Raw genomic sequence first — 25,108 nt, forward strand, 5'->3', positions numbered from 1 at the left:
TTGGGTTTTGAGTACAACCAGAGGTACAGCGAGAGACTGTAAATAGAGGCATCTCCAGAGGCAAAAAATAAGGAACCAGGGACAGGCCCCAGATACTCGCCTCCTGAGCACTCAGGGCTCTTTTCTCTGTGGCCAGCAGAGCTAGAGTTCACGAGGGTAGAGGAGTAGGGCCTTTTGTGCTGGGCCAGCATGCAGTGAGTTTGCAGGGGTCCAGATATCGAGGTCCCGAGGGGCCCCAGGATTTGCCGCAATTGCTGAAGTTGAGGTTTTTGTCCTTCTAATCTCTTTCTACCCACCACAGAGACACACAGCTCAGGTGACATTGTGGACCTCTGCCTGCTAAAACTCAATAGAGTAGCCACCAGCTGCGTGTGGCTCTTAAGCAATTCGAAATCAGCTAGTCTTAATTTATATGTGTTGTAAGAGGAAAGTGCACACTGAATTTTAAAGACTTAATATGAAAAAAATGTAAAATGTCTCCATCATTTTCAATGTTGATTCTATGTTGAAATAATATTTTTGAAATATTAGATGAAATCCAATGTTATTAAAATTAATTTCACCTTTTTTTTTTTACTTTTAAATATGGCTGATGGAAATGAGGCACACTGATACAGAAACTGGCAAATCGGTGAATGAAATAAAATAGTCCAAAACAAACTTATGTGGACATAGCATTTAGAGTATAATAAAGGTGGCATTTCAAAGCAGTAAGGGGGAAATGTGGCTATTACTAGAATCTTCAAATTTCCATAGATGCCTTGCATTTGTGCTTTGCATTCTATTCCTATTAAATGGTTCTGTGCTGGACTTTCGATTTAACTTAAATTTCCATTACTAGGGATGGGTTCCACATAGCACAGGGCATCCATATGATGGGATGCCATGCAACCATTAAGAAGCATGAAGCAGGTTTCTATGAGTAGAAATGGGAAAACTTCAGAGAGTGATTTTTAAGTTTAAGAAAAAAAAACCCGACAAGAAATGAGGCAACATGTATAGCATGATCTCATTTGTGTGTACAGAAAGCACACATATGTTTATATATGCACAGAACAAGTCTGCAAAAACACACAAGTAACTACTACCATCGATGGCTTCTGGGGTGTGATGAGGGCTTAGAGACGGAGTGGGAAGGGCTCTGAGCAGTACTTTTCATTCTAAACCCTTCAATACTATTTGAAGTTTTAACAGGAAATGTGATACTTTTACAATAGTAAAGCTATTACATACATTTACGTTTTATATATTGGAATACGATTTATTATAACAGTTTATATAATAGTATAAAAGTATTCATATTTTTCGATAAAACATCAGTGTTTCTTTTATTCTTTTCATAGCTTTATTTCTACTTGCAACCACCTCTCTGACCTTCCTCTTTTCTTCTTCCTCCATTTCTGCCCTCTTATTTCCAGTTGTGTTGGCTCCTGTTCAGCTTGAACTTGAAGCTTGGGCATCTCCTGCTAACACTGTCTTCCCATGGAAGAGGAAGGTGCCATGCTGGATTAATGTTCAGCCACAGATACCGTTATCTAAGAGAAAGCCTACTCAGTGGAAATGCACTGTAGCATTTCTCCCGAGCAATTGTGCCAACATTCATGTTCAGATAAGACAGCTTAAGATAAGAAAGAGAAAAAGTACAACTTAGGAAAATGCACATGTAATTTTTTCTCTCCTAGCTCAGGAATGAGTGGAGGCAGGGTACAAACAGTGGGATTTGGAGACAAGGCTTGGTCCAAGTTTGGGAAACCAATTTAATTTGCCATCTGCAGTTAAAAATCACTAAGAGGGTCAAGTGGTTTGAAAAGACAACTATAGAAATCGGAGAGGGGAGGAAAGCTTTTGGGAAACAGGTAGAAGAAAAGATTTGTTTGCTCCAGAGCAGATGGGAATCTCAGTCCTTAGAGTGGCAGCCAATTGTCAGGCAGACAATAACTTCTGAAGGGCAGGACTCAAGGACCAGGAGATGAAAGCCCTGCTGAAGTGTATGGAGGGGACAAGTGGTGTGGGAAAATACCAAATTTTCTTTTAACGGTCATTCTCAAAGCAAATGGAATAAATTACTTCAATTAAAAAAAAAAAGGCCTCGAATGTCTATTGGAACATTTTTGTTTTTCATGGAAAGACCTGCCCATCCCCCACCAAAAAAAGTTAAGAACTTGGCAGCACAATAAGTAGCCAAAGTACTATACCTTGGAGTCAGAACAGGGCTCTGGTCCTGATTTTGCAAAATATTACAAGTAATTGGTGTGAGTTTCCTTTGAAAACTACCAAGTATAGTTAACTATTGTTACGGAACTCGACCTTGTTTTTGGTCCTTCCTGTCTCCACTTTCCCCTTTCAGACCCTCTTCCAATGTCTCAGAACAACGCTGAATGAAAGGTTTGAAAGGCATCCAATTTAAAGAGCATATACTGGCCCGTGAGGGGACCACATAGATAGAAGAATTTTTTCAGCATGCTAAGTTAATGGAAACTAAACCAGAATGCCAGATATTTGGCTTTAATATTTACACAAAAGCCAAATTGTAAATATTAGATGCTTATTTAGGAGTGAATTGATGTCTACATCGAAGGACCAGAATCACATTGCTTCACAGAAGGGATGGCTTTCTGGCTCCAGTGGTCCATGTCCTGGGAACACAGCTAAGATACCTCCTTACCTCTTCCACACTCCCAAACATCAGTCCACCGTCAAGCTCTGTTGCTTCTACCTCCAAAATAGATCCAAGCTTTCATCACTGGCAGAAGCCTCCTAATAGCTTCCAGCTCCCTCTCCTGCCCTCTCACCCTGCACAGCAGCTGGAGTCAGCTTTTTAAAAAGAGCACCTCTATCCTGTCTCTCCTCGGCATAGACCTCGACGGTTGACTCTCCCCGCCCCCAAACTGAAAGCTTCTTGCCAGCAGGGACCTTGACTGTTTTGCTCACCTCTATATCCCTGGGCCTGGCCTCATGCCTGGCATGTAGTGGACACTTATTTGTTGAATGAAGGAATGAACTTCAACAACTAACATCTGTACAAGCTTTAAAGGTAAACATCTTGTTTGATGCTGGATAAACCTGTGTCATAGGTATTACTATTCTCATTTCACAGGTGAGGAAATTACCCAAATAGACAGTTAATGTAGAGCATATCAAAACTCAGGTCAATGGCGGTCAAAGTCTATGCCTTCTGGCTACAGCTCCTAGAGAGCTACACCCCACTGTGTAGGGGCACTGCATCCAGAGACATTTTGACGTTTCTTGGCTGCGTAAGGGGCCACTTTGCTCAGGCTTTTGGCACCCAGGGGCAGGCCATGTGGAGATTCTCTGCTCACCAGTGAAAGCAGAGTGAATTCTCAGTCAGCCTTTCCTGGATGACTTAGAGAGCTACTAGAACTACATAACCTTATTTTCTGAATCTCAAATCAGGATTATTGGTCTGACAAACAGAACTAAATAGTTGAAACTGGGACTTCTCTGGAAAATCCAGGGCACGGAGTTGCTGTACTCGTAACACATGACAGCTACATAATGGGCACTTCTCAGCTAATTCCTACCTAGTCATCTCAAGAAGATTCCTTTAAAAAGCCCTGTGTTTTGGGCCTTGTGTTTCTATACACCAAATTCTTCCCACCCACTCTTTTTGTTTTTTTTTTTTAATTACTTCCCTACTCTCTCTTATTTTTTCGGTTAACCATTTTCTCCCTGGTCTGCCTCAGAGAGCTTCCAGGTCTTGCTTGCTGATGGATACCACGAAAGGTTGAAAGAAACAATAAGCAGAAGTTCTTGGGGACCATGGCAACAGAAGTAATGGCAAGCGGGCCAGGCATTGAGGATAGCCCTTCCTAGTTTCTGTTTTAGACCAAGTGCTGCAGATAATGCCTGATGGCCCCCATTCTGTCACCAAATCAGGGCGATGCTGCTTTCAGGAGACATCAAGACGAAATCTCAGTTCCAGAAAGAACTTTGCAGGGCCATTGCTTCACTGCACCTTTGTCGCAATGGCAGGCTCATGGTAAAGGCCGTTGCCAAATCCAGGATCAGATCTAACATTTGCCCCGAACACTCATCATGCTCGGTTCTTGTATACTCAGAAAACTCAGATGGGCAGGCAGGCTCCAGCATTAGGGTAACAATAGGAAAAATTCCGTGGTCACTTTCTTGGGCCTGGAAGCTATGAAATCATAACACAACCGAAGCAATCTACTCCAAGGATTTATACTGGAGTTTGAGAGAGAAGAGGTTCTCAGTGAAATGTAGTGTGAGATCTCTCTGATGTCCTGGGTGCCACTAAACGACATGGTGGGCTCCAGAAGAGCCTTTGAACTGTCTGAGCCTCAGTTTCCTCATCTGCAAAAAAAGAGCAGTAGGAATCTCTGCTTTTCTTTCCTTCTTATTTTTAGATGAACTATTTCAAGCATACAGAAAAGTACGAGGAACAAATACATTTCCCCACATTTGCCCCTGAACTTTTTTCTGATAGAAAGAAAATTTTACAGGTTCAGTTGAAGCACCCTGTGTACCTTTCAAGTACCATACACTATTTGATCCAGACTGTACTTTAACAAACTATGTTCACATTAATAGTCATACACGTGCACATGGGTATATGTACAAAAATGCTTTCTGCTCCACTGTTAATAATAGGATGAAACTGAAAATAATCTCAAGGCCCACTCATGGAGAACGGTGTAGATGACTAACCTGTGGGACACCCACCCTAGCGTGTACCTTGGCCTTTGAAAGAAAGCTGTATTAAGCAAGCCCTTTCTTACCTACTTCCATGACTCCTGGACTGAAGAAATAACATTACTCACAGCATAGGGCCAACTACCAGGAAATGGCTTGTAACTGCATATGCATTAGATGGAGATACCCTCACTACTGCCACCTGGGGGCCTGGCCAGAGTCCCATGTCTGCAGGGAAGGTGCCTTTCCTGGCAATCAATTCCAATAAAGTAGGGAAATAGTCCAGGGGATAAATTAGAACTCAAGTTGTGGAACTACCAGAAGGAGACAGAATTTATACGTATTTGAAAGGAATGGTAGCAAATTGATGAGATGGCTTACCTTGCCTCAAAGCTAAATGACCAGCAGAAAGAAAAGAAAGGCTTTTGCCTTTGGCAATGAACATCAGGAAGAGGAAGTGTTTGTGGTGTCTGGTAGTGTTTGACTTGAAAAATTCATTTACTGGGAGATTGACTGATAAAGCTGGAGGTTTAACTTTAAAAATTACTTTAATAATCACAACAGATAATACCTCTTGAATACCTTTATGTATTAGGCACCGCAGTGGGCACTTCGCAGTCTTTGTCTAGACTAGTTTTCCCAACAACCCTGCAAGGTAGATATTATAAGGGCCATTTTATTGGTGGGGACACAGAGAAGTCAAGAAACGTGCCCAAAGCTGCAGAGTTAGTGATAGCCAGGACTAGAACTCAGGTCTGTCTGGTGACAAAGCCAGCATTCTTCTCCATATAACATATTATACCTCTACACTTGGAGACCGAAGTATATTAGAAAGCCATGTACTTAATTTGTTAAGTTTGCATTGAAGCTGAAAGTATTAGAGAGGACTCTCACAATGCTCTGTGTGCCTGCCTCACCCATAAGCCTCTTCTGAATGAAACGGACGAAAGTGATTCCTTAAGTCTGGATTTCTGTTTACTCATTCAACAGATATTTTGCTGAGTGGCCACTCTATGCCAGGCACTGTTATTTTGGTCAAAACTGAATGGACTAGGGAGCCTGTGCCTGAGTCAAGGGTAGTTATCTTCTGGCTGGGTCTGAGAGATGCAATGAGGACCTGGAGCAACAAGGATGTTCCAGACTGCAGGGTGATCTACTGACTCAAAGAGAGTCCTTTGCTGGGGAATGCAATGTGACATATAGATATGGCGGAGCACTGCAATGGGGGGGCCCAGAAGCCAGAAGATGCCCAGAGAGATAGCAGTAAGCAGAAGCCATAGGGAGCAGGCAAAGCAGGGCTGTGGGGAGCAGCGGGAGAGGCTGAGACAGAGAGAAGTTGAGGGATAGAAGTAGCAGACACTTGCTCATCTTGTCCAGCACTCCTGCGGCATCACTTGCGAAGAGCAGCAGCTGCCAGAGATGGCTTGCTGTCTTTCAGTTATGCGCGAATCCTGACATTAACGCCTGGTCACCTAAGAGAACTGAAGCACACCCTTGTTCTTGCAACCTTAAGGACTCCGACCAACTTGTAGTCTCTGGGAACCCAAGCACACATGAGCTGTGCCTCACGAAGCCTGGGCTTGCACTTCTACCCCTGGGTCTTGAGCTCCATAGTCCTTCTTCGTGTGTGTGTGCGTGTGTGTGCATGTGTGTGTGTACGTGGGGACAATGGCTGAAAATATGCCTTGCTGGAGGCCTCATTCTCCAGCAGAATGCCACCCAGACTTCCCAGTCCTTGCTGGTGATGTACAAAAGCTGGAAGAGGCTGGCAAGAACCAGAAGAATCATGGGTAATTCCTAGGTGGGCTGTTATGAGAGCCTCGACTTGTGGGGAATAACTGAACAACCTCTGCCTTCTCTGACCATACTCTCCGCTAACTCACGTTTCCACTCTGTTCCCCTGGCACAGATGAAAAAGTTTTATTTCATGCTGTGATAGAGAAAGAGAATATGGAGGAACAGGTGCTCCCATACATGGATCCTGCGACAACTTCTTTGGAGGGCAATTTGGCATTATCTATCAAAAATTTCAATGCGCATTCCTTTTTATCCAACAATGCCACTTGTAGGGATTTATACTAGAGGTAAAGTGCCTATGAAGATACATAAACAAAGATAGACATTGTAGTACTGTGTGTGATGGCAAAGCACTGGCAATAACCTCTCCCCAGTACAAGACAGGTTAGATAAATTACCATTCGGCCACACAGTGCAATACTCTGCAGCTGTTAGGAGGAATCACATAGTCAAAGTATGTGCTGATATGTAATGTTCTCTCTCTGCCTCTCCCTTGGTCCCTCTCCACGGACACACACATATTCTCACACACTCTTGTATCTGCACACATCATACCTGGAAGGACACACAAGAAACTGATATCTGTGGTCGTCTCTTGAGAGTAGAGGTGTTAAAGTGGAGGTTAGGGGTAGACAGCAGGATTACTTTTTTCAGTAAATACCCTTGTATATTGTTGAATTTCTTCTGCCATGTGTATATACTACTTTAAAGACATAAATATAAAAAGCAAAACCAAAATTAATGGCAGAAGTTTTCATCAGTAGGGCATTGGTTAAATAATTTGCGGTATATTCTTATTAAGGAATGCTATACGGCCATTCAAAAAAGAGCTATTTTGCTATAGAAAGATTTCCACATACATATGAAGTTAAAAATCAAGGCTCTGCACAAAATATATAATAGAATCCTATATATGTAAAAAAGATGATATGTAAACACAAGTATGCATATTCATAGGAAAAAATCTGGGATGAGTCACAGCACAGTGATAACAGCCTTTGAAAGAGACTGGAATTGGCAGGGAGGGGTGTAGAAGCAGGAGGGGCAGTTAAAGGTGGACTTTCATTTTTTACTCTATTTGTTGATTTTTTGTTTAATGAGTCTGTATTTTATTTTGCAATAACAACAACACATAAGTGGTAAATAAATTATGAGGAGAACGAGAAGTCTGATCTTAGAGGAATCTGCATTCTAAAAATTTGTTTTCCTCACATACACCTCTGTTCGAGAGCTGCGGGTGATTTGTCACAACTGGAAGGCCCAGCACCTCAGCCTGGTACCACAGGCGTCAGTGGTGCGGGCTCACCTCGCCATTTCTCCACTGCATCTTCACAGTTTCCTCTGTGTGGTCCGCTTGGCCTCCTCACCAGCCTCAAGTGAGTGTCCATCTTTCTTCCCTTATTCAATCTGAGTCCCTTATGTTCCCCATCTAGATATGTCACCCCCTCCTCCATTCCTGACTGAACTTCCACTCATGCTTCATCGACCCACCTAAGCAAGTTTTCCGAAATCCTTCTACCCATTAGTAAGTGAGTACCACTAGTACTCATTTGGAGCTTGAGAAAAACTGCTGTGTAACTTTCTTTATTTGGCCATCTTGTCTTGTTATTTAATCTTCACAGAATAATTTAACTCAAATTTGGATATCATTTTCTTTACAAAGCACTTGCACACCGCTCTTCATTGGAGCTTCCCATTCATTCTATGAAGTAGGCAAGGTAGGTATTATCACTATTCTTTTCATTTCATTGATGAGGAAACTGAGGGGTAAGGAGGCTTCTCACTCAACATAACATAAGTAGAAAGTGGTCAAGAGAGACCTAGGTCTGCCTGACTCGCCTAGAACACCCGCTTTCATTTTCCCAGCCAGAATGTAACTCTCTGGTGGACAGGGAGTGTGTTTTCAATGTTTCTTTGCACACTTAAAGGATAAAGGGAAAGCCATCGGTGTTCTGACAAGAACTTTATGGAAAAAGACAGGATACTCAGTCAAGTAAATGGTATGTGGTGGGAATCTGCCAACTGCTTAGGTCACTGCTGTGTGCTGAAGGGACACCAAAGCTGTACTAGCTGTCCTCAAGGAACTTACTCTTTTCAAGTGAGGCCAAACACACCAAACAATTAGTACACAATCAAGTATGAAAGCAACGTTATTTGAGGTGGCACACAGATGAACTTTTTTCTTTAAATAGCATATCAAACCTGCAGATTTGGGCAAGTAAAAAGTTTTAAAATGGATTAACTTTTTAAATTAGAAAATAATACAGACAAACAAAACTTGTGACAGTGGTCCATGAATGATTGCACTTTGAGCCAGGGCCAGAAAGTGGGAGTATCTGCCTCAGCAAAGGGCTGGGACTGACAGTGATGAGACTTGAAAGCTCCTTTCCAAATCTTGAACCAGGCTACATTCCAGAGGCTTCTGCAAGCCAGTTGAGGAAGTGTAGGCTGGATCAGGAGTCATTTAGATGCTTCGTGTGGGAGGGATACAATGAAAGTGGTGCTTTGAAAGGTTGGGGTGGTGGTGATGTGCAGTATGGACTGAACTAGGCCTGCCGAGTGGCCCAGGAATACGCAGAAGATGCCACCAAGATGTTAATGCAATATGAGCATCATGAGAGTCAGGCCTTGAAGCTAAAGTTAAGATTCTTTCATGGACATGCACATGGGAGTTGTAGTTTCTCATGTATTATTTGAGGTGTTATGAAAATTTAACTGAAACTTGACAAGGTAAAAAAGATTACCAAGTGCCTTTCCAGGAACATGTGAGAGCAGCATCTCTGTGGTTGCTTGACTATTCACCATTGATTAAGACCACTCTGTAGAGTTAAAAGTTAACTTGTAGAAGATTGATAAGTTGCAAATGATTGTTGTCTCGAACAAATAAAAATCATTTCTGAACAGTAGGAAACATAGCCCCAAAAGTTAGTTTTATTATCTTGTAGAACTACCCAGCTTTGTATCTAACTTAAAAATCATTCCAGCATTCTCTCAAAGTCTGCCATATTTTTGGTGGCTTTCTCTTGTTCTTTTTTTTTTTTTACAGATAAAATATATAACATAAATTTGTTTTAAATCATTTGGTGTATAATTCAATGCCATTAATTATAATCACAATGTTGTACAACCATCTCCACTATTTCCAAACTTTTTTATTACTCCAAACAGAAACATTAAGTGGTCATTTTCCATTCCTTCCCTCTTTCCTGCCCCTTATAACTTCCAGTCTACTTTCTGTCCCTATGAATTTGCGTACTCTAGATATTTCATGTAAGTGGAATCAAACAATATTTGTTCTGTTGTGACTGGCTTTTTTCACTGAACGTAATATCTTCAGGTTCATTCATGTTGCACTATGAATTAGAATTTCACTCCGTTTTATAGCTGAAAAATATTACATTGTATAAGATATACCACATTTTGTTTATTCATTCATCTGTTGATGGATATTTGTGTTGTTTCAGCGTTTTGACTGTTGTGAATACCACTGCTATGAATATTCACGCACAAGTTTTTGTTTTCAATTATTTTGGGTCTATAACCAGAGGTGGACTTGCTGGGTCATATGGTAATTCTATGTTTAACTTTTTGAGGAACTGCCATATTCTCATATCTTTTAAAAAGCAGCTTTACCATGATGCTGGTTCGCTCATCAGAGTTAAACAAATCTTTGATACATGATGGCTATATATTTCGATGAGAGTCATGTTTTTTAATGCTTTGAAAATTACACTTTGATAAAGTTGATCTTTATATTTCACTTTGGCCACCATTGCTTATTGCAAGCACCATATGAAGAAGGTATTTTGGTAATCATAAAGAGAAGAAATTTTAATTATGGCACTGTGATAGTGATGGCACCACGAAGTCACACAGGACCAGGTATGGGCACAGAGCGTGCACTTCTTTATTTTCACTGGGAACATACGAAGATTTTCTCCTCTGGAATACAGAGTGACTGTTGTTTCCTTACAATGTGGTAGCTTCTGCTAGGAAAACTTAAGAGAAAAACTTTGCTTTAGGTGAACTCTGGGACCAGACAAACTACAATAGAACCCATTGGCAGAAATGCCAGAATTTTTTTTTGTACAGCCTCAAAATTTGCCTTCATTGGCATTTGACAGGAAATCTGTTAGGCGGGGAACGAAGAGAAGAGACTTGGCCTAGCATTTGAGGAGGAGGGTACGCAGAAAGGTGGACAGAGAACACAGCCTAGGGAACAAGGAGGGTTTTTAGTTGCCTCTAAGTGGCTTTTTATTCAGACTATACAACGCCCTCCCCCAAATCTCTCTTAGAGTATTAATACACATAAAATCTGAGGTATTCTTGGTTTCATACATTTTTAATGCTTCAAACCAAGAAAGTTTCCCCTTTTTGAGTAAGACTAAACTTTTAAAAACAAAAAACAAAAAACATATTTTCTTCCTCACAGCTCAAAAGGAACTAACAGGATTTGATCATAATTTTCTCACTTTTGAGACAAGCTATGAAAGAACAGATGAGTATGATGGAAGAATTTCACAGGTGGTTAAGGATGTGAAGGAAAAAATAATAAAAAAGAATGTCACTGTTATAAATATGATCAGAATATATCTATTTCTGAAAGTGTACCAGGCAGATTAAGAATATAAAGGTAAAAACCTACTCTCTTCTGAAACCCTTATTTTTCTGTGACTACATGAAATATATGCAACAAGCACTTTGCAGACTGCAAAGGCCTGCACCTGGCTTTGAGAGGGGCCGGGTGGTGCAGAGAGAGGGAATAGGCTATAAAGTCCAACCATGCTGGGGGCCGGCCCGGCATGGGGGATCCGACCAGGAGTGGGGTGTAAAGCAAACACCTGGACCTCAGTCTTCACATGTGTAGAGAGAGAGAAGCAAGAACAAGGTGTTTTGGAAACATCATCTTTCATACACAATGTAGCACTTGTCACGGTGTTCTGGAATAGTCTCTTTGCTATTGTAAATAGTCGTTTCAATTATACCAGAAGTTCCTTGTGACTTGTTTGCCTCTATATTGTCCTTGCCTCTAAGCGCAGTGCTTAGAACATCATATTCAGCCTGTCATTCTTTTAACACACATTTATTATGCCCTTCCGGCCACCAACCCTTGAGAACCATACTCTGCCCTCCAAACTATTATTTTCTTCTCCCTGCCTCTCTGGCACTGAAGCTCCAGGGGGTCTGATGAGGACTCTGACATGGACACAGTGATGCACCCTCAGGTCTCCCTAGGACTGAGTAGTGCTGGTTGACAGTTCTCTTTGGGGATTGTCCAGCCACCTCCTCAGAAGATGCTGCCACGCCCAAGGCCATGCTCACTCCCTGCGAGCAGCTTGCATCTAAGGACTGGTCCATGTGGTATAGTATCAATGTCTTCATGCTAACTCAGAATGACTGCGAAGGGCCAACCCAGTTCCAGAACTCGTCGTGGGTTAGTTTAGTATGTCATTAGGATCATGTCACAGCCCAAATTCTCCCTTGAAGCAATCTGGCCTCCTTTCTTTAGATCTCAAGTGTTAATCCCAAAGGTACCGCAATAAACTTCCTACATGTGACTTTCAACAGCCCCCCTGTGGCAGTCCCCAGGCTGGCTTTGTGGCCTGTGTAGGCTCTGATTTAGCATCTGGGAAGCCTCCATTCCAAGTGATCCCAGAAGCTATGACAGTCCCCAGGGCCCAGTCACTATGCATAGGCCTCACTCACAGTTACATTTTTATTCTTTTCTCTATCTCCCTTTTTCCCTCCCTCTCCACCCCTCAAATTTTTCTTATCAAATGCATTTGGAACTAATAGGGTGGAACATATAGGCCTGTAAACAAATAACTATAACAATGGAAGATAGTATGATAGAAAAATGAATGAACTTCATGCTTAGCTGAAGGAAAGCTTCCTAGAAGAGGGGCCCTTTGAACTGAGTCTTAAAGGATTAGTTGGGGTCTTATGGGTGAAAAAGGCACGGGGGAGAGAGAGGCATTCCAGACACAGGGTTCAGCATGCTCAAAAACTGGCAGACCTGAAAGAGTGTAGGCTATGGGAGGGAGGAGAATAAGGGACAAGAACTTGTCAAAGTGCTACTGAAATGGCTAAAGCTTAGGCAACAGTGGAATGTGACATTCGTTTGACAAGTTCTGCCATAAGCGAGTCCTGCTGCCTCTGTTTACTATTCACTTTATCTTTTTCTCAAAATAATTTTTTTTGCTTAAATAAATTTATTTAAAAAAATTGATATGGCAACAACAACAACAAAAAAGGAAGATCATTTCTCATAAATAGAATTAACTGTAAAAATAAATACAAAAGAAACAGAACAGAATAATTAAATTCTATGTAGATGCTGTTGTCTGTCAATGTCTTTGAGCCTGAGGCCTGTTCTAGCTTGGTTCCGAAAGATTAGCAAGCATGATAGAGGTTGAAGAATAGCACCATGCTGAGACTTTCTCCTTGATGTAATCAGAAAACTGAGAGGAGAAGGAAAGGAGAATCATTTTCTCATCATGTAATTCAATGTTCTTTAAAGCTGTACCGTGTACTGTTAAGATCACCCTGGAGTTCCCCACCCTACCACCAGCTGACTGTGAAAGCAGTTGGTAAACAAAGTGCCCTACAAATGTTGTTGCTATTACCACTCTATTGCTTTATTCATTGACTCAGGGACAGTCACTTCCTTTTAACTGTCCCTTCGTTAGCTCAGTGAAGGTTTCCAAACCAGTGCCTGTGGCCACCCTTATGCTCCACGTTGTAGGGGGCCGGGACCCTGGGAATCCAAGCTGTTGGAACTTGGGAGGCCCTTAGAGAGTATCCTATATTCTCACTTTATAGCTGGGGAAACTTGGACCAGAGGAAGAAAACGATTTGTGCTTAAATAAAGGCCACAGAGGGGCAAGAGAGAAAACAAAGAATGGTATAGCTTGTTGTTTGAAGTTACTGGTCCCGGGAGTTGCCATCTAAGAGGCAGAAGAGAATAGGATGCGGGAGCAGAGTTGAGGAGAAGTAAGTCCATTATGCCTGAGAGCACAGGGGCACTGCCAAAAAATCAACCTGTTGGCTTGGAGTCCTTAGCCATGGGCAGAGGTTGAGAGGGACTGGGGCCTGGGTGGTGGGCAGTGAAGAATGATCATACACGTGGCTTAAGTGTTTGCAAAAGATACACAAAGAAGTCAGGGAGACCATCTCATCAGAACTGCTTCAGAGGCAGTGCCAACTCAGCTAGAGCAACTTGGGACTGTGCAAAGCAATATGGGTTTGGGGTTTGCCAGACCTGAGCTCAATCTTAGTTCTGTCACTTTCTAGCTGTGTATGACTTTGAGTAAGACACTGACTACTGTAGGCCATCTCCTCATTGGAGTACGATGTAGGTCATAATAGTTCCAACATCGTAGGACTGTTGTGAGGATCATACAACGTGGTATATGCAAAGCTTCACATACAGGGCCTGGCACGTTACTTAGCGTTATTTAATGTTACTTCCTCTTTCATTCCTAGACCTCTGATGACACATTTTCTTTTCTCCTGACTCCATCCGCTAACCCAGACTGGCAGCCAAGACCTCCTGGCCCTGTCTTCTGTCCTATTCTTGTGCTTAACTGGCTGTTCAACTTATCTGGTTATGGGGCTTGTAAGGAGTCTTTCAAGTATTTGCAGATAAGAAAGCTGAAGAGGCATGCTCCAGAGGGTGGGATGAGGACCTCCTTCACCTAGACACTGACGGAAAGGTGGGTGCTCGGAGCAGAGGGCTGGCCTAGCAGCCTGTACCATCGCTTGGAAAGAACAAAGAAAGAGCTGTGGTCTCCTGTGGCATTAGGAAGCAGTGCCTGGAGCAAGTCCCTTCATTAAAGGCTACAAGGCAGAAGGTTAAGTATAGCTCTTTCCAGTTGTCTAGAACATAGATTTATAAAATATTAGAGCTGTGTTAGAGTGAGGAACGGTCTTATGCCTGCTCTGTTTTAAAGAGTAGAAAGGAGGCAATAAAGAAGGGAAATAAATCTGGACTTTCACTAGAGGGTGGTGAGTGGCCACTGGAGGATTGTGAGCAGCTGGGTCTCTTTTTTAAACTCTTGCCCTGGCCGAAGAGTGGAGAACAGACCAGAGAGGGGCAAAAGTGGGAGCAGGGAGTCCAGCAGGATGGAGAGAGATGGGGGCGGGGTTGCCAGACTGGGTTTTAGCTGTTGAGGTGGAAGGAGGGAGCCCACTGCAGGATAGGGCCAGGACTACATCGCTTTTGAGGTGGGTACCTCCTCCCTCCCTCCTCAGAAGAGGAAGGCCAGCTTGCTCTGTGACTGTGAGAAACACAACCTGCACAAAGATACCCTGATCCCTCATTCCTTTTCAAGGCAACCTTTGGAGAGTGTGTTAGAAATTCATCCTTCTTGTCTGTAGTCCCCAGGTCTGCCACCTGAGCCCCTCCTCAGACCCCACATATTCTCTTCATCCTCAAAGACCTGAAGACCAAAGACCACATTCCTCTGACTCTTCTCCATGCCAGATAGCTTCCGGCCCTCACAGTATTTAGTTCTCAGTCCCATCACTCTGCTTTTTCAAACTCGTGTAGCTCATAAACTCCTCTTGGGCCTGCTCCTGCCACAAAGGACTGACTAGAACACCAGAGATACAGCATGGTCTAGCCTGCCCTGCTGGCTGCCTTTATGACCCTGCCTGTAGCTCCCAGTACATTTTCAAGGGCATTCAACTGCAGTGTCACCTCCCCCATGCTGGCCACCCTCTTTACAGAAGCCAGGGAGGGTCTTGCTGTGGCTCCAGATGCTGAACTTCACTCCACCTTACTGCCAGGAGTTCTGGCTTGAACTGTGATTAGGAAGCACTCGGTCCCTTGATAGTAACCTGTGTGGACAGAAGACCACTGCTAGGCACCCCTTTTCTGTTGCAAAAAACAAACGAACAAACAAACACCAAAAAACATAAAACAAAAACTCCCACCATTTTTGTGGAACTTCATGAGGTGGGTAAACCCCAAGGATGACTGATATGGTATTTTCCACCATCCAAAGGATAAGGCCTGAGAAGACATGTTAAGTTGATTTATAGAAAGTAAGAGATGCAGCATCTCTACGTACACACACTCACAATTCCTTGATCACTTTTCTTACCCCTTTGGAATTCCAGCTTATCAAGATTTGGATGTGATCACATCCACCCTCCCACCCCCAGAGCCACCCAATTTTGAATTCCTTTCATAGCACCTCCGCCAAGCGGCCAGCCTGCCTCCCCCGTGACCTCTAGTACTGGAGAACCCCACCTCCACATGGCCATACTTCAGAAGGCTCTGACTACAGAAACCCTCCCCAATTTCTTCCCATGACCCTCTGCTGGGAAAGCGACCCTAACCCTCCACTCACCTCCCCGGCTCCAGAAGAGGGTGATAGCCTGGGCTCTCTCCATCTGAGTGTTGTGGATGGCCAAGACTCTGCATCCAGCAAATCCTCGTGCAAGGGGGATATGTGTGGTGGGCACACACAGGGGGCAAGGAGCTAATGGGCTCTATGCTCTTCTAAAGCCCGTCCCCAGGTTTCTCAGTGGCCACTCAGGGACTCTTCCTGATCCCGTTTCACAGCGCACTGGCTGGGTCACTTTGGCCCCATTGGTCACATGATCCGTTGCCCCGTGAAGTTGTCCCTGGGCTGCCTGGCCCAGGGAAAGTGATGCAGGATTCAAAAAGTGACTTTCCTTTCTCTCTTTTCCCACTCCCCTCGACCCCCACCAGCTGCCCACATCCACACTGGTCCCTTCAGTCCCGCTGCAGCAGACCGGTGGGGAGCTGAGTTGCTCTTGTCTTTCTCTGGGTAGGGTTCTCCGCCAGAAGCCCGAGTCAGAGCCGGCAGAGGGCTGGGCTCCTGCTCGCTCAGCGGCTGTCCTGCAGCAAGGGGAAATGAGCAGGAACTGGCTGTCTGAGTCAGCGCCCCTGGTCTATTGTCACTGCGTGGGCCCCTTCCTTCCCAGAGGAGAGACGTGTACAGAGATAGGCCTTGTTTTTTGCGAGTCTCTCTTGCACACACACACTTTCTCTCTTGGCCTGCAACGAGTTGGTGTACTATGGCTGGATACCATTCAATTGTTTCCCAAACTCCTAGTGGGTGCATGCAGCATCCTCACTACAAACAGTGGACTCAATGACAAGTCTGTGTGACTGGAGGAAACCAAGGCTCAGAGAAGGAAAGGGGCTTCCCAAGATCCAAAACTGTGAGAACAGTAAGATTCGGAGCCCAGCCTTGCTCTCTCTCCTCAGGCCCACCAGCATAGTGCAGATTCTAGCAAACGCTATTTCCCAGGGCACAAAGCATGAGAGAATTGTTGGCTTTAAAACTTTTAAAACATATCTTCGTCAAATTTTCTGTGTGTTTAGAAAGACAAGAGACAAGGAAATAAGTCACATGTGCCAGCAGCTTGTAACAAAGGGACTCCATGATCATATGGGCAAAAGGGACAGAGGCAGAAGGCCTCTGTGACTAGCCACTAGTTGGAAGAGAGGCACAACAGGTTCTTGTCCACACAGTGAAGACTCTTCCCTTTTCTTCTTTCTTTTTTCTTTTTTTGCTAGAGATGCAGAGAGACAGGGAAGCAGCTTGAGGAACCACTTTGCTACCTTGAGGGCTCCAAGCACCTCCTCTACTGACAGGATCCAGCTCCTGGGGTGCAGGGCCTCAGCTGGGGGTCTCTGGAGGCCACACAGAACATCTTTGTCGGCTTGGTACCAAAATCCATCAACAAAGGCTGAGATGAAAGTTCCAGACAAGGAGGATGTGCTGTGCCTTCCTGAGGCCCAAGCAGTGAATGTTGTCTGTGGCAACATCAAGAGGAGAGCTTTGGCCAGGCTGCCTGCCCAAAGGCCAGACCACAGCAGGTTAAGGAGGGAAGTGGAAGGGGAGGGGGGACACCTCTCAGGAAGTTTGGCTGTGGTTAGAGAGGAAAGAGATAAGAGCCGATGCTAGAGGGACAGTCAGACCTTCAGCTGGGAGTTAGATGTCTCTCAGGATGAGAAAGATGCTTCCACAAAAAGTGCCACTCACCCTACTCTACGTACTCCCTGCTGGCTGGACTTCATCTCAGACCAATTAAACCAGCATTTCTCAGGGGTGGAGCCCCGGCATTGACAGTGTTTTCAATCGCCCTGAGTTGAGAACCCTGGCACTAATTCTTGGTAGAGACTGAAGCCCACTCTTAGTCCAGCTGATGGGTGGACAGCAAAGCTGTCCTGACTGTCTCAGTTCTTTCATGTTTGCAGATTAGCATGATGACTAAGAAGACAGACTTGGGAGCCCTATTGCCTGTTGGAATCCTAGTCTCACCTGTGTGCCCTTGGGAGAGCTACTTAACGTTTCTGAGCCTCAGTTTCTAACCTGTAGATCAATTGCATAATTTACCATTTCTAATCTATATACCCTCCTTAGGACATAATAAAAGTACCTATACCATAAGGTTGTTGTGTGGATCAAATGACTTAATACTTACTAAGTGCTGCTTGGCTCTATAGAAGCTGCCTATGTCTCCACCTAAAGCTCATGAGTGCCTCCCTTCAAAAACATTATTGGTCCTGCCCTCAACTTGGTGTCCCATCAGCCATCATCCCCAGCCTGCCTCCGACAGGCCTGAGTCTGTCATTCCCTGGAAAGCCACTTCTCACCAGAGCCATGTTGTTTGGGATGGGAAGACTCCACAAATTAGAGTCTCAGTGGATCTTTGTCTTTTGTTTCCCCAACTCAACTTTTTGAGTTCTTTTGGTTGAAGTCAGGGTGAATTATTGTCCCTGGGTGGGGAAATAGTTTGTGTATGTCAGTTTCCATAACATAGACTTCATGTTTGGGGGTTGGGGGGCCTAGTGGGGTGGGGGCTAGCTTCATCCTTAGGACCAGCAGTGTAACAGGCTCTGTGGATTAGGACTCTGGCTTGGGTAGCCACCCAAAGAGATCAACTGCATAATTTACTATTATCCAACTGTGCTCTCTCCCCTGAGCAGACAGTTCCCGTTCCCCAAGCCAGGCCCTGCAGCATCCAGAGAATAGGAGGGAGTTGGTAACAGAATCAAAGTTTGGGGCAGATGTCCAGAAAGACAGTCATGGTGCAGGAGTGGGGTACTCGAGACTCTGGGAAGGGAGAAGGTGGAAACACAGCAGTGTTCAGCAGTTAAAGCCAGGACAGAAACCAGAAATCTCAGAAGCCAGGTCTGAAGCCAGGTCCCTGAAGCAGGAGCAAGGTCCTGGGGTGGGTCAGAATATTTCAAAGTAGTAGTGGTGTACTAGAGATGGCATGTACCTTTTGCATCCTGTGTGGCACAGGAGGTACTTCTTCCCTGAGGCCAACCTAAAAGGCCTAAACAGCACTCCCCCACCTCCAGGTCTACAATTTCCACAAAAGAAACTCATGGAGGTGGCTCTGTGCCTCCCTCTCCGATGCCAAAAACGACTCAGAGAACACACTCTACCCAGATGGCAGGGAGCAGTTGGGAGCCTCATCCTGTTCCCAGGACCCCACACCCCTCCATCTATACTCTTGGAGAATTTGACAGGAGATGAACTTTTTAAATCAAAAATTTGCTGTTGAGGCAGATGAAGGTTTCATCAAAGACCATTTATTCCACAAGGACGTAGATGACACTTAGGAGGCTGCATCAGCTCAAATGTTTGAAAGTACTGCATGGGGGTGATGCAGTGCTGACTGCCAGCATACAGGACCCCTAGCCAGGGACATCTTCCCTTGTCATCTCAAGCATCTTTTTTTGCCTCTTCTCAATGTCCAAGCCTTGCCTGGTTTCTCCCAGTTTGATAATGGTTATATGTACATGGCCATATGGCACAGAATGTCTCCACTATGGTGATGAGGAAATCCCAGAGGGCATGAGGACAACTCTTGAGCAGTGTGTGCGGGTTTAGAACAGCTGGATTGTGGCCCACATATATCTCTGAGGCTGGGTTACCTTGAGGACATCGCCTCACTTCTGTGGGTCTATAAAATGAAAGGTTTGTAGGAGACTAGTGGTTTGCAAGTGCGCATCTCACCTTTGGTAGAATATCTGAGTCCTACCATGATAGACAAAAAGTTTGCTGTTCAATGTCGACATGCTAAAATAATAATACTACTCACTGTGCTTCCCCAAGACTCTGTCCACATTCTTCTCGGCACCTGCTGAGAAGCTCTGGATCAGTAATCCCTAGAGACCCTGGTACCCTGACAGTTCAAAGCAGTAATAATGACAGCACACCATGCTCTTCACTCACGCTTCCAACGCAGCACCTCATTTAATCTTCACAACCACCCTATGAGGTAGGCACTATGAAACCCAGCAGACCAAGGAGGTATCAGAGGCTCCCACGGCTTAATTCACTTGCCTAAAGCTAGTAAGTGGCCAAGTGCGTCTGAGAACCCAAGCAGCTGTAGAAGTCTTCCACGTGTTCTTTATCAATTATTCTAATCTTCTCACCACAAAGCTTAAGCATTTTCGAGGAGCAGAAAAACCCACAACAGTTCCCCAGTTATTCCCTAACCATGGCTAAAACCAGAAAGCTTTACTTGCTTAATCAAATTTCAATGACACCCAGTGTTCAGAGCAGACAAAGTGGCTGCCACCTGAAGCCACCCAGCAGTACAGGTGCAGCTTGGCTTTGTTGTCAACTGAGGCGGGGCAGTGTCAAACACTACCTAATATTTTTGTTTCAAAGTATTTATAGATATCTCACAATAAGGCGTTCCAGTGTGCAACACTTGACACCCGACAAAGCCCTCACAAACCTCTCTCATCATTTGCTGCTCACCTCAGCCCTTTAAGGAGATGGTGGTTGGTATTATTTTCACATTCCGTGTGGCTGCCTCTATTTTGGCATTTCTGTCTTTCAAGTGTGTTCAGTAGCTCAGGGAGTTGATAGGATTTGGTCTCTCAGCTCAACAAAATGATTTGCCAGTGTAATTGTTCTACGTGTTCATGATTTTTATTTTTCATTGCACAAAACAACATTATAATAACATTAATGGAAGTCTAAGGGAAAGAAAAAATCACCAACAAGACTGCCATCCACAATAAATCAACTTTTGCTTTTTCCACAATTCTCTTCCAGTCCTTGCTCATGTGCAGACATACTTTCAACAGAGTTTCTAAAGCTCTGCATAGATACACTTTTGTATTGTGCCTTTTTTATGTCATGCTTTGTCCACGTTACTCTACAGTCTTTATAATTGGCTCTTTAGTGGCTCCAGTGTACTTCAGTAAGGTTGGACAGATCACATTTATTTAGTCATTTCCTTGTACTCACTTTTTGCTTCTTCCTAGTTCTGGCCCAGGGAATGTGGGAGTATTGTGACTGGCCTCAAGCCCCAGGGCTCATGTATCTACGTCCAACACATCTCTCAGTATGGGACGTGAGGAGACCAGGAAATTTTCTGTTTGGTGGTCTAGAGTTTCAATTTTTTCCGTATGGTCTCATGGGCTCATTAAGTTAGGTTAGGAAATATGTCTTTGGGAGGAAGCCCCCTAGGCAATAGGGACCACTTCATTCTCTCGTAAGCCTCTGCCACTTTAGTGTCTGTCATATGGAAATCAAGGATTGTGAGAAATAAGTTTGCGAATATAATAAGGCCAGGTCAGCTATGAAATACAATGAGATGACTTCTTCATTTTGTTTAGGCACAGAGAAGAGAACAGTAGACTCGTTTTCATCTTAAAACACAGGTTACCTTGCTCACACTGCTGGCGTGGCTGCTTAGGGGCAGTGGAAAGCAGCATGATACCAGTTCTTCCATCTGAAGCCTCTCTCAACACCTTGTTTAGGCTTAAATTCAAGCATCCCCCTACTTTCTTGCTACCTCAGGAATCCTCAGCTCTAGCTTCTGGACCCAACACAGAGCCTCCAATGAGTTGATATTCCAACAACACAAACATACCATCAAAGAGACATATGGCGGGGCTTCTGCAAGGTGGGGAATCGCAGTCCTGGTTGCCATAGAACCCTTCTTTCATCAGACCCAGTATCCAGGGTTACTAACTCCTGCCACAGATACAAAGATACTGAGAAGCACATGTCACGACGTAATAGGCACAAACTTGACAGACAGACCGGGGCTCACATCTGGACTCTGAAGCTCCCTGGTTATCAGACCATGGGGAAGCTCTCCCCCTGAGTCTCAGTTTTCTCATCTGTAAAATGGCATCAACTATCCCTGCGTGGAGGCGTTTTTGAGGGTTAAGTAAAGTTGTGGATGGAAAGCCGTGGCAGACAATAGGTGTGTTGTGTTGGTTCCCTTTCCCTCCTCTGGGACACTAGTTCAAATAGATGGTGCCTGTATGCACAAGTATGCACATACTATGTAGTCATGGTGGCGTGAGCACATACAGACTAACAGAGTCATAGGGCTACACTTACCCAAGAGGTGAAAGCGGGTGTGAAAGTTAGGGAGAAATCAATTCCAACTCATGAGCCTGGCAGACAAGGCTTTGCAGCATCAAAGCAACCTATGTTCTAAGTCATGCTGGGCTACCACATGCTGTGACAACCCTACTGCTACCCCACTCCACCCACCCACACCCACTTGGCAGCTGCATTGGCTGCTGGGAGCAACTCAGCCTGACTGCTTCCTGCGGTCCCCCAAATATGCTGGGCTCACTTCTGGTTCCATTCTCATGGCAAAACCCATGATGTTTCTCCAACTTCAATCATAATTACTCTTGTTTCACTTAATCAATTACAACTTTCTATAAACTTTCCTAGCTATCTCATATCACATCTTCTCAACCACCCTGGCAGTGTGCACTAAAGATACCCCCTAAAGATTCATAGCTTTTTATAGCTGAAGGATAGAGGTAGCGGAGGTGAATGACTTGCCTAAGATTTCACAGGCAAGACAGATCAGAACCCAGGCCTTCTAAGGTCTGGTCAGTGGCTCTTTTCTACCCTTTGGTAAACAAGTTTTACCCTTGCCCTCAAAAAGCTCACATTTTACTAGCGGAGATAAGCATGCAACAACAATCATAAAAATGACAATGCCTGAAAGAAGACAATCTGAAAAGGGTACATACTGTATGATCCCAACTCTATGACATTCAGGAAAAGACAAATCTATGACACAGTGAGAGGATCCGTGGCTGCCAGGGGACAGAGGAAAAGGGAGGAGGAAGATGTGGAGCACAGAGGGTTTGCAGGGCAGTGGAACTAATCAATCTGACACTGTGATGGTGGACACACGTCATGAGACATTTGTCCAGAATGTACACCACCAAGCGGGAACCCTGATGTCAACCAGGGCCTTTGGGTGAGGACGATGTGTCCGTGTAGGTTCATTGCATATAACAAATGTGTCATCCGGTGGGGGATGTTGATGGTGGGGGCAGGGGTGTATGGGAACTTCAGCATCGCCTGAATTTGCTGTGAACCTAAAGCTTCTGTATAAAATTAAAGTCTTAATAAAAAAGGCAATGTAAGCAAGGATAAAATTACGTACAAGTTACTAAATTAGTACAGAAGAGGGAAGGATAAAATCTGTAAATATTTTATGGAGGAAGGAGGTCAGTCAGGGAAGGCTTTAGAGAAGACGTGACACGCAATCAGGGATTTGAAGAATGAATAGGAACTTGCCAAGAGAAAATACAGGTTATGGTGGGGGTGCATTCAAGGCACAGGAAAGTGCATTTCTGAAAGCACAGAAGTGCTGAAAGGGCATGGGGTATTTAGAAAACCTGAAGTCATCCTAGATGGCTGGATCATTAAGTTCAATAAGAAGTGTCAGGAGGTAAGTTTGGAGAAGTAGGTGGGGTCTGATCCTGGAAGGTCTCTAAGTTGTGCTAAGGAACATCTACTTTACCCTAGAAACCGTTGCTTCCCAAAGCTCAGGCAATCATGTCTCACATCCTCAATTTTTTTCATTTCCATGTACCACCCGTACTATTATTTACTTGACCATTTTATTTAAAAAGACTCACCTTTAAAACATTTAATCTTGCCCTAATTAAAAATATATGAGAAACCATGAGTTGAATTTACTACCTACACTTTTTCTAATATACATTAAAATGTAGACAGAACTCTGAACGCTAACAAAAATTTTCTCTATGCCACCTTCAAATAATCCCCTGGGACACCAGGGGCAAGCAGCACATACTTTGGGAGCAATCCTGATCTCTCTTCCCCATATTACTAAGGCTTGGGTTCACAGCAAGAGAGTGCAGTGGCAGATCACTTTGACAACTGTACTAGGCATGGCCACGAGGAGGGCCAAGGTGGAGGCAGGGAACCCAGTTCTGGAACAGGCCAGATTTAACAAAGGTCTGGACTTAGGCATCGACAAGAGACAAGAGGAAAGTCTGTCAGGTCTCAGAGGAATACCGAACAGTAAAATACTTGTTGAATGGATGATGGGATGGACAAGGGTGGATGGATGGATGGATGGTGGGGTGTGGGTGGTAGGTGGATGGGTGTGTGGGTGGGGTGGATGCATAGATGGATTTTGGATGTAAGGAATGGATGATGGATTTGGATGGATGGGTGGGGTGGGCGGATGGGTGGAAGGATGTGTTAGTGAAAACTGAAAGTGTGACATGAGGGAGAGAGGATTGGAGGATGGCTCTCAGGCTACTAGTTTGAGTTATTGGAGAGATGGTAGTGTCACCAAGAGAAAATGGAAGACAGAAAGGGGTAGAAGGTGGTGCGAGAAGATGTGGTTACTTGAGAATGAGGTTCTTGTGGGACATTTGGGGTGCAGATGGAGTAGCTGACTACATTAGTCTGAGCTAGAGATAGAGATTTGGAGGCCAAGCATATGGGACTGATCTCTGCGGATGGCCTTGACCACCAGGGGACAGGGTACACAGACTGAGAGAAGACACAGGGCCAGGGACAGAGCTCTGAGGAAAGGACATTTGCAAGTAAGGGTGGGCAACATAAGAGATGCTTTCTTCCTCCATGAACTTTCCTGGTAACCTCAGGACAGACCTACCTCATAGTCAGGGCCTCACTTCCTCCATCTGACCGTTAGCTGTTTCTTATGCTTGTCTCTTCTCCTTGACCAGTCTGTGTGCAGCCCGGGGCTGGGAGACTAATCAGTCTCTCTAGATAGCTCAGTGGGAGCGAGTGGTTAACCAAGGCTTTGGGGACTGCCTAGGGATGGTGAGTGAGCGGTGCAGTGCTGGGATAAGGCAAAGGCCAGGAGGCAGAGTGGGAAAGAGAGGGAGAAGTAGTCACGAGGCCATTTCCTTATGTTGCCAGAAGCTAGTCCAGTACCTACTACCTCCAGGATGACCCTGGATTGTAGCTGGCACTGAAGATACAGAGCANACATGGTCCTGTCATCCATGCAGTGGGGAGAGCTCCCTGCTGGGGCTGGGGCAGGAGGTGGGGGCAGGGCATTACACAGCAAGAAACAGATTCATCTGGATCATTCAGTGCATGCAGCATAGGAGGGAGAGCCAGGAGAGGTGTAGGTGTACAGTGCGGGTGGGAGGTGGGCTAGGGGAGATGAAGGCTTGAATAACAAAGGAGGCTCAGAAAGGACAAGCCATGCCTGGTTCCAGGTCTCTGCCTAGTAGGTCCAGACAGAAAGCACAGTCCTAGCAATAAACTTCAGTCCGCGGCACGTTGCTCACTTCCCTGATGCTATAGCCACCCTCCAGAGGCTGCACGGTTGCTGGCAAAGAGGCTGGCCC

The 25,108-nt window shown here is 44.6% G+C and overlaps 1 protein-coding gene across 2 annotated transcripts in view; it reads right to left on the reverse strand.

The window, feature by feature from the left end:
• The window catches only part of NHSL2 (NHS like 2), a 193,831-nt gene that overhangs the window by 47,878 nt on the left and 120,845 nt on the right, over positions 1-25,108 (reverse strand). The window contains exon 1 of one of the 2 annotated variants that reach the window (XM_039841679.1): positions 15,828-15,919. The exons of the other annotated variant lie outside the window; for it this stretch is intronic. Coding sequence (XP_039697613.1) covers positions 15,828-15,870 — 43 coding nt within the window. The 5' untranslated portion in view covers positions 15,871-15,919. Of the gene's footprint in view, positions 1-15,827; positions 15,920-25,108 lie in introns of those variants that run through there. 2 annotated transcript variants of the gene reach the window in all.

The sequence above is a fragment of the Pteropus medius genome, unplaced genomic scaffold (genome assembly GCF_902729225.1).
Source record: "Pteropus medius unplaced genomic scaffold, Ma_sr-lr_union100, whole genome shotgun sequence".
Taxonomy (NCBI): Eukaryota; Metazoa; Chordata; class Mammalia; order Chiroptera; family Pteropodidae; genus Pteropus; species Pteropus medius.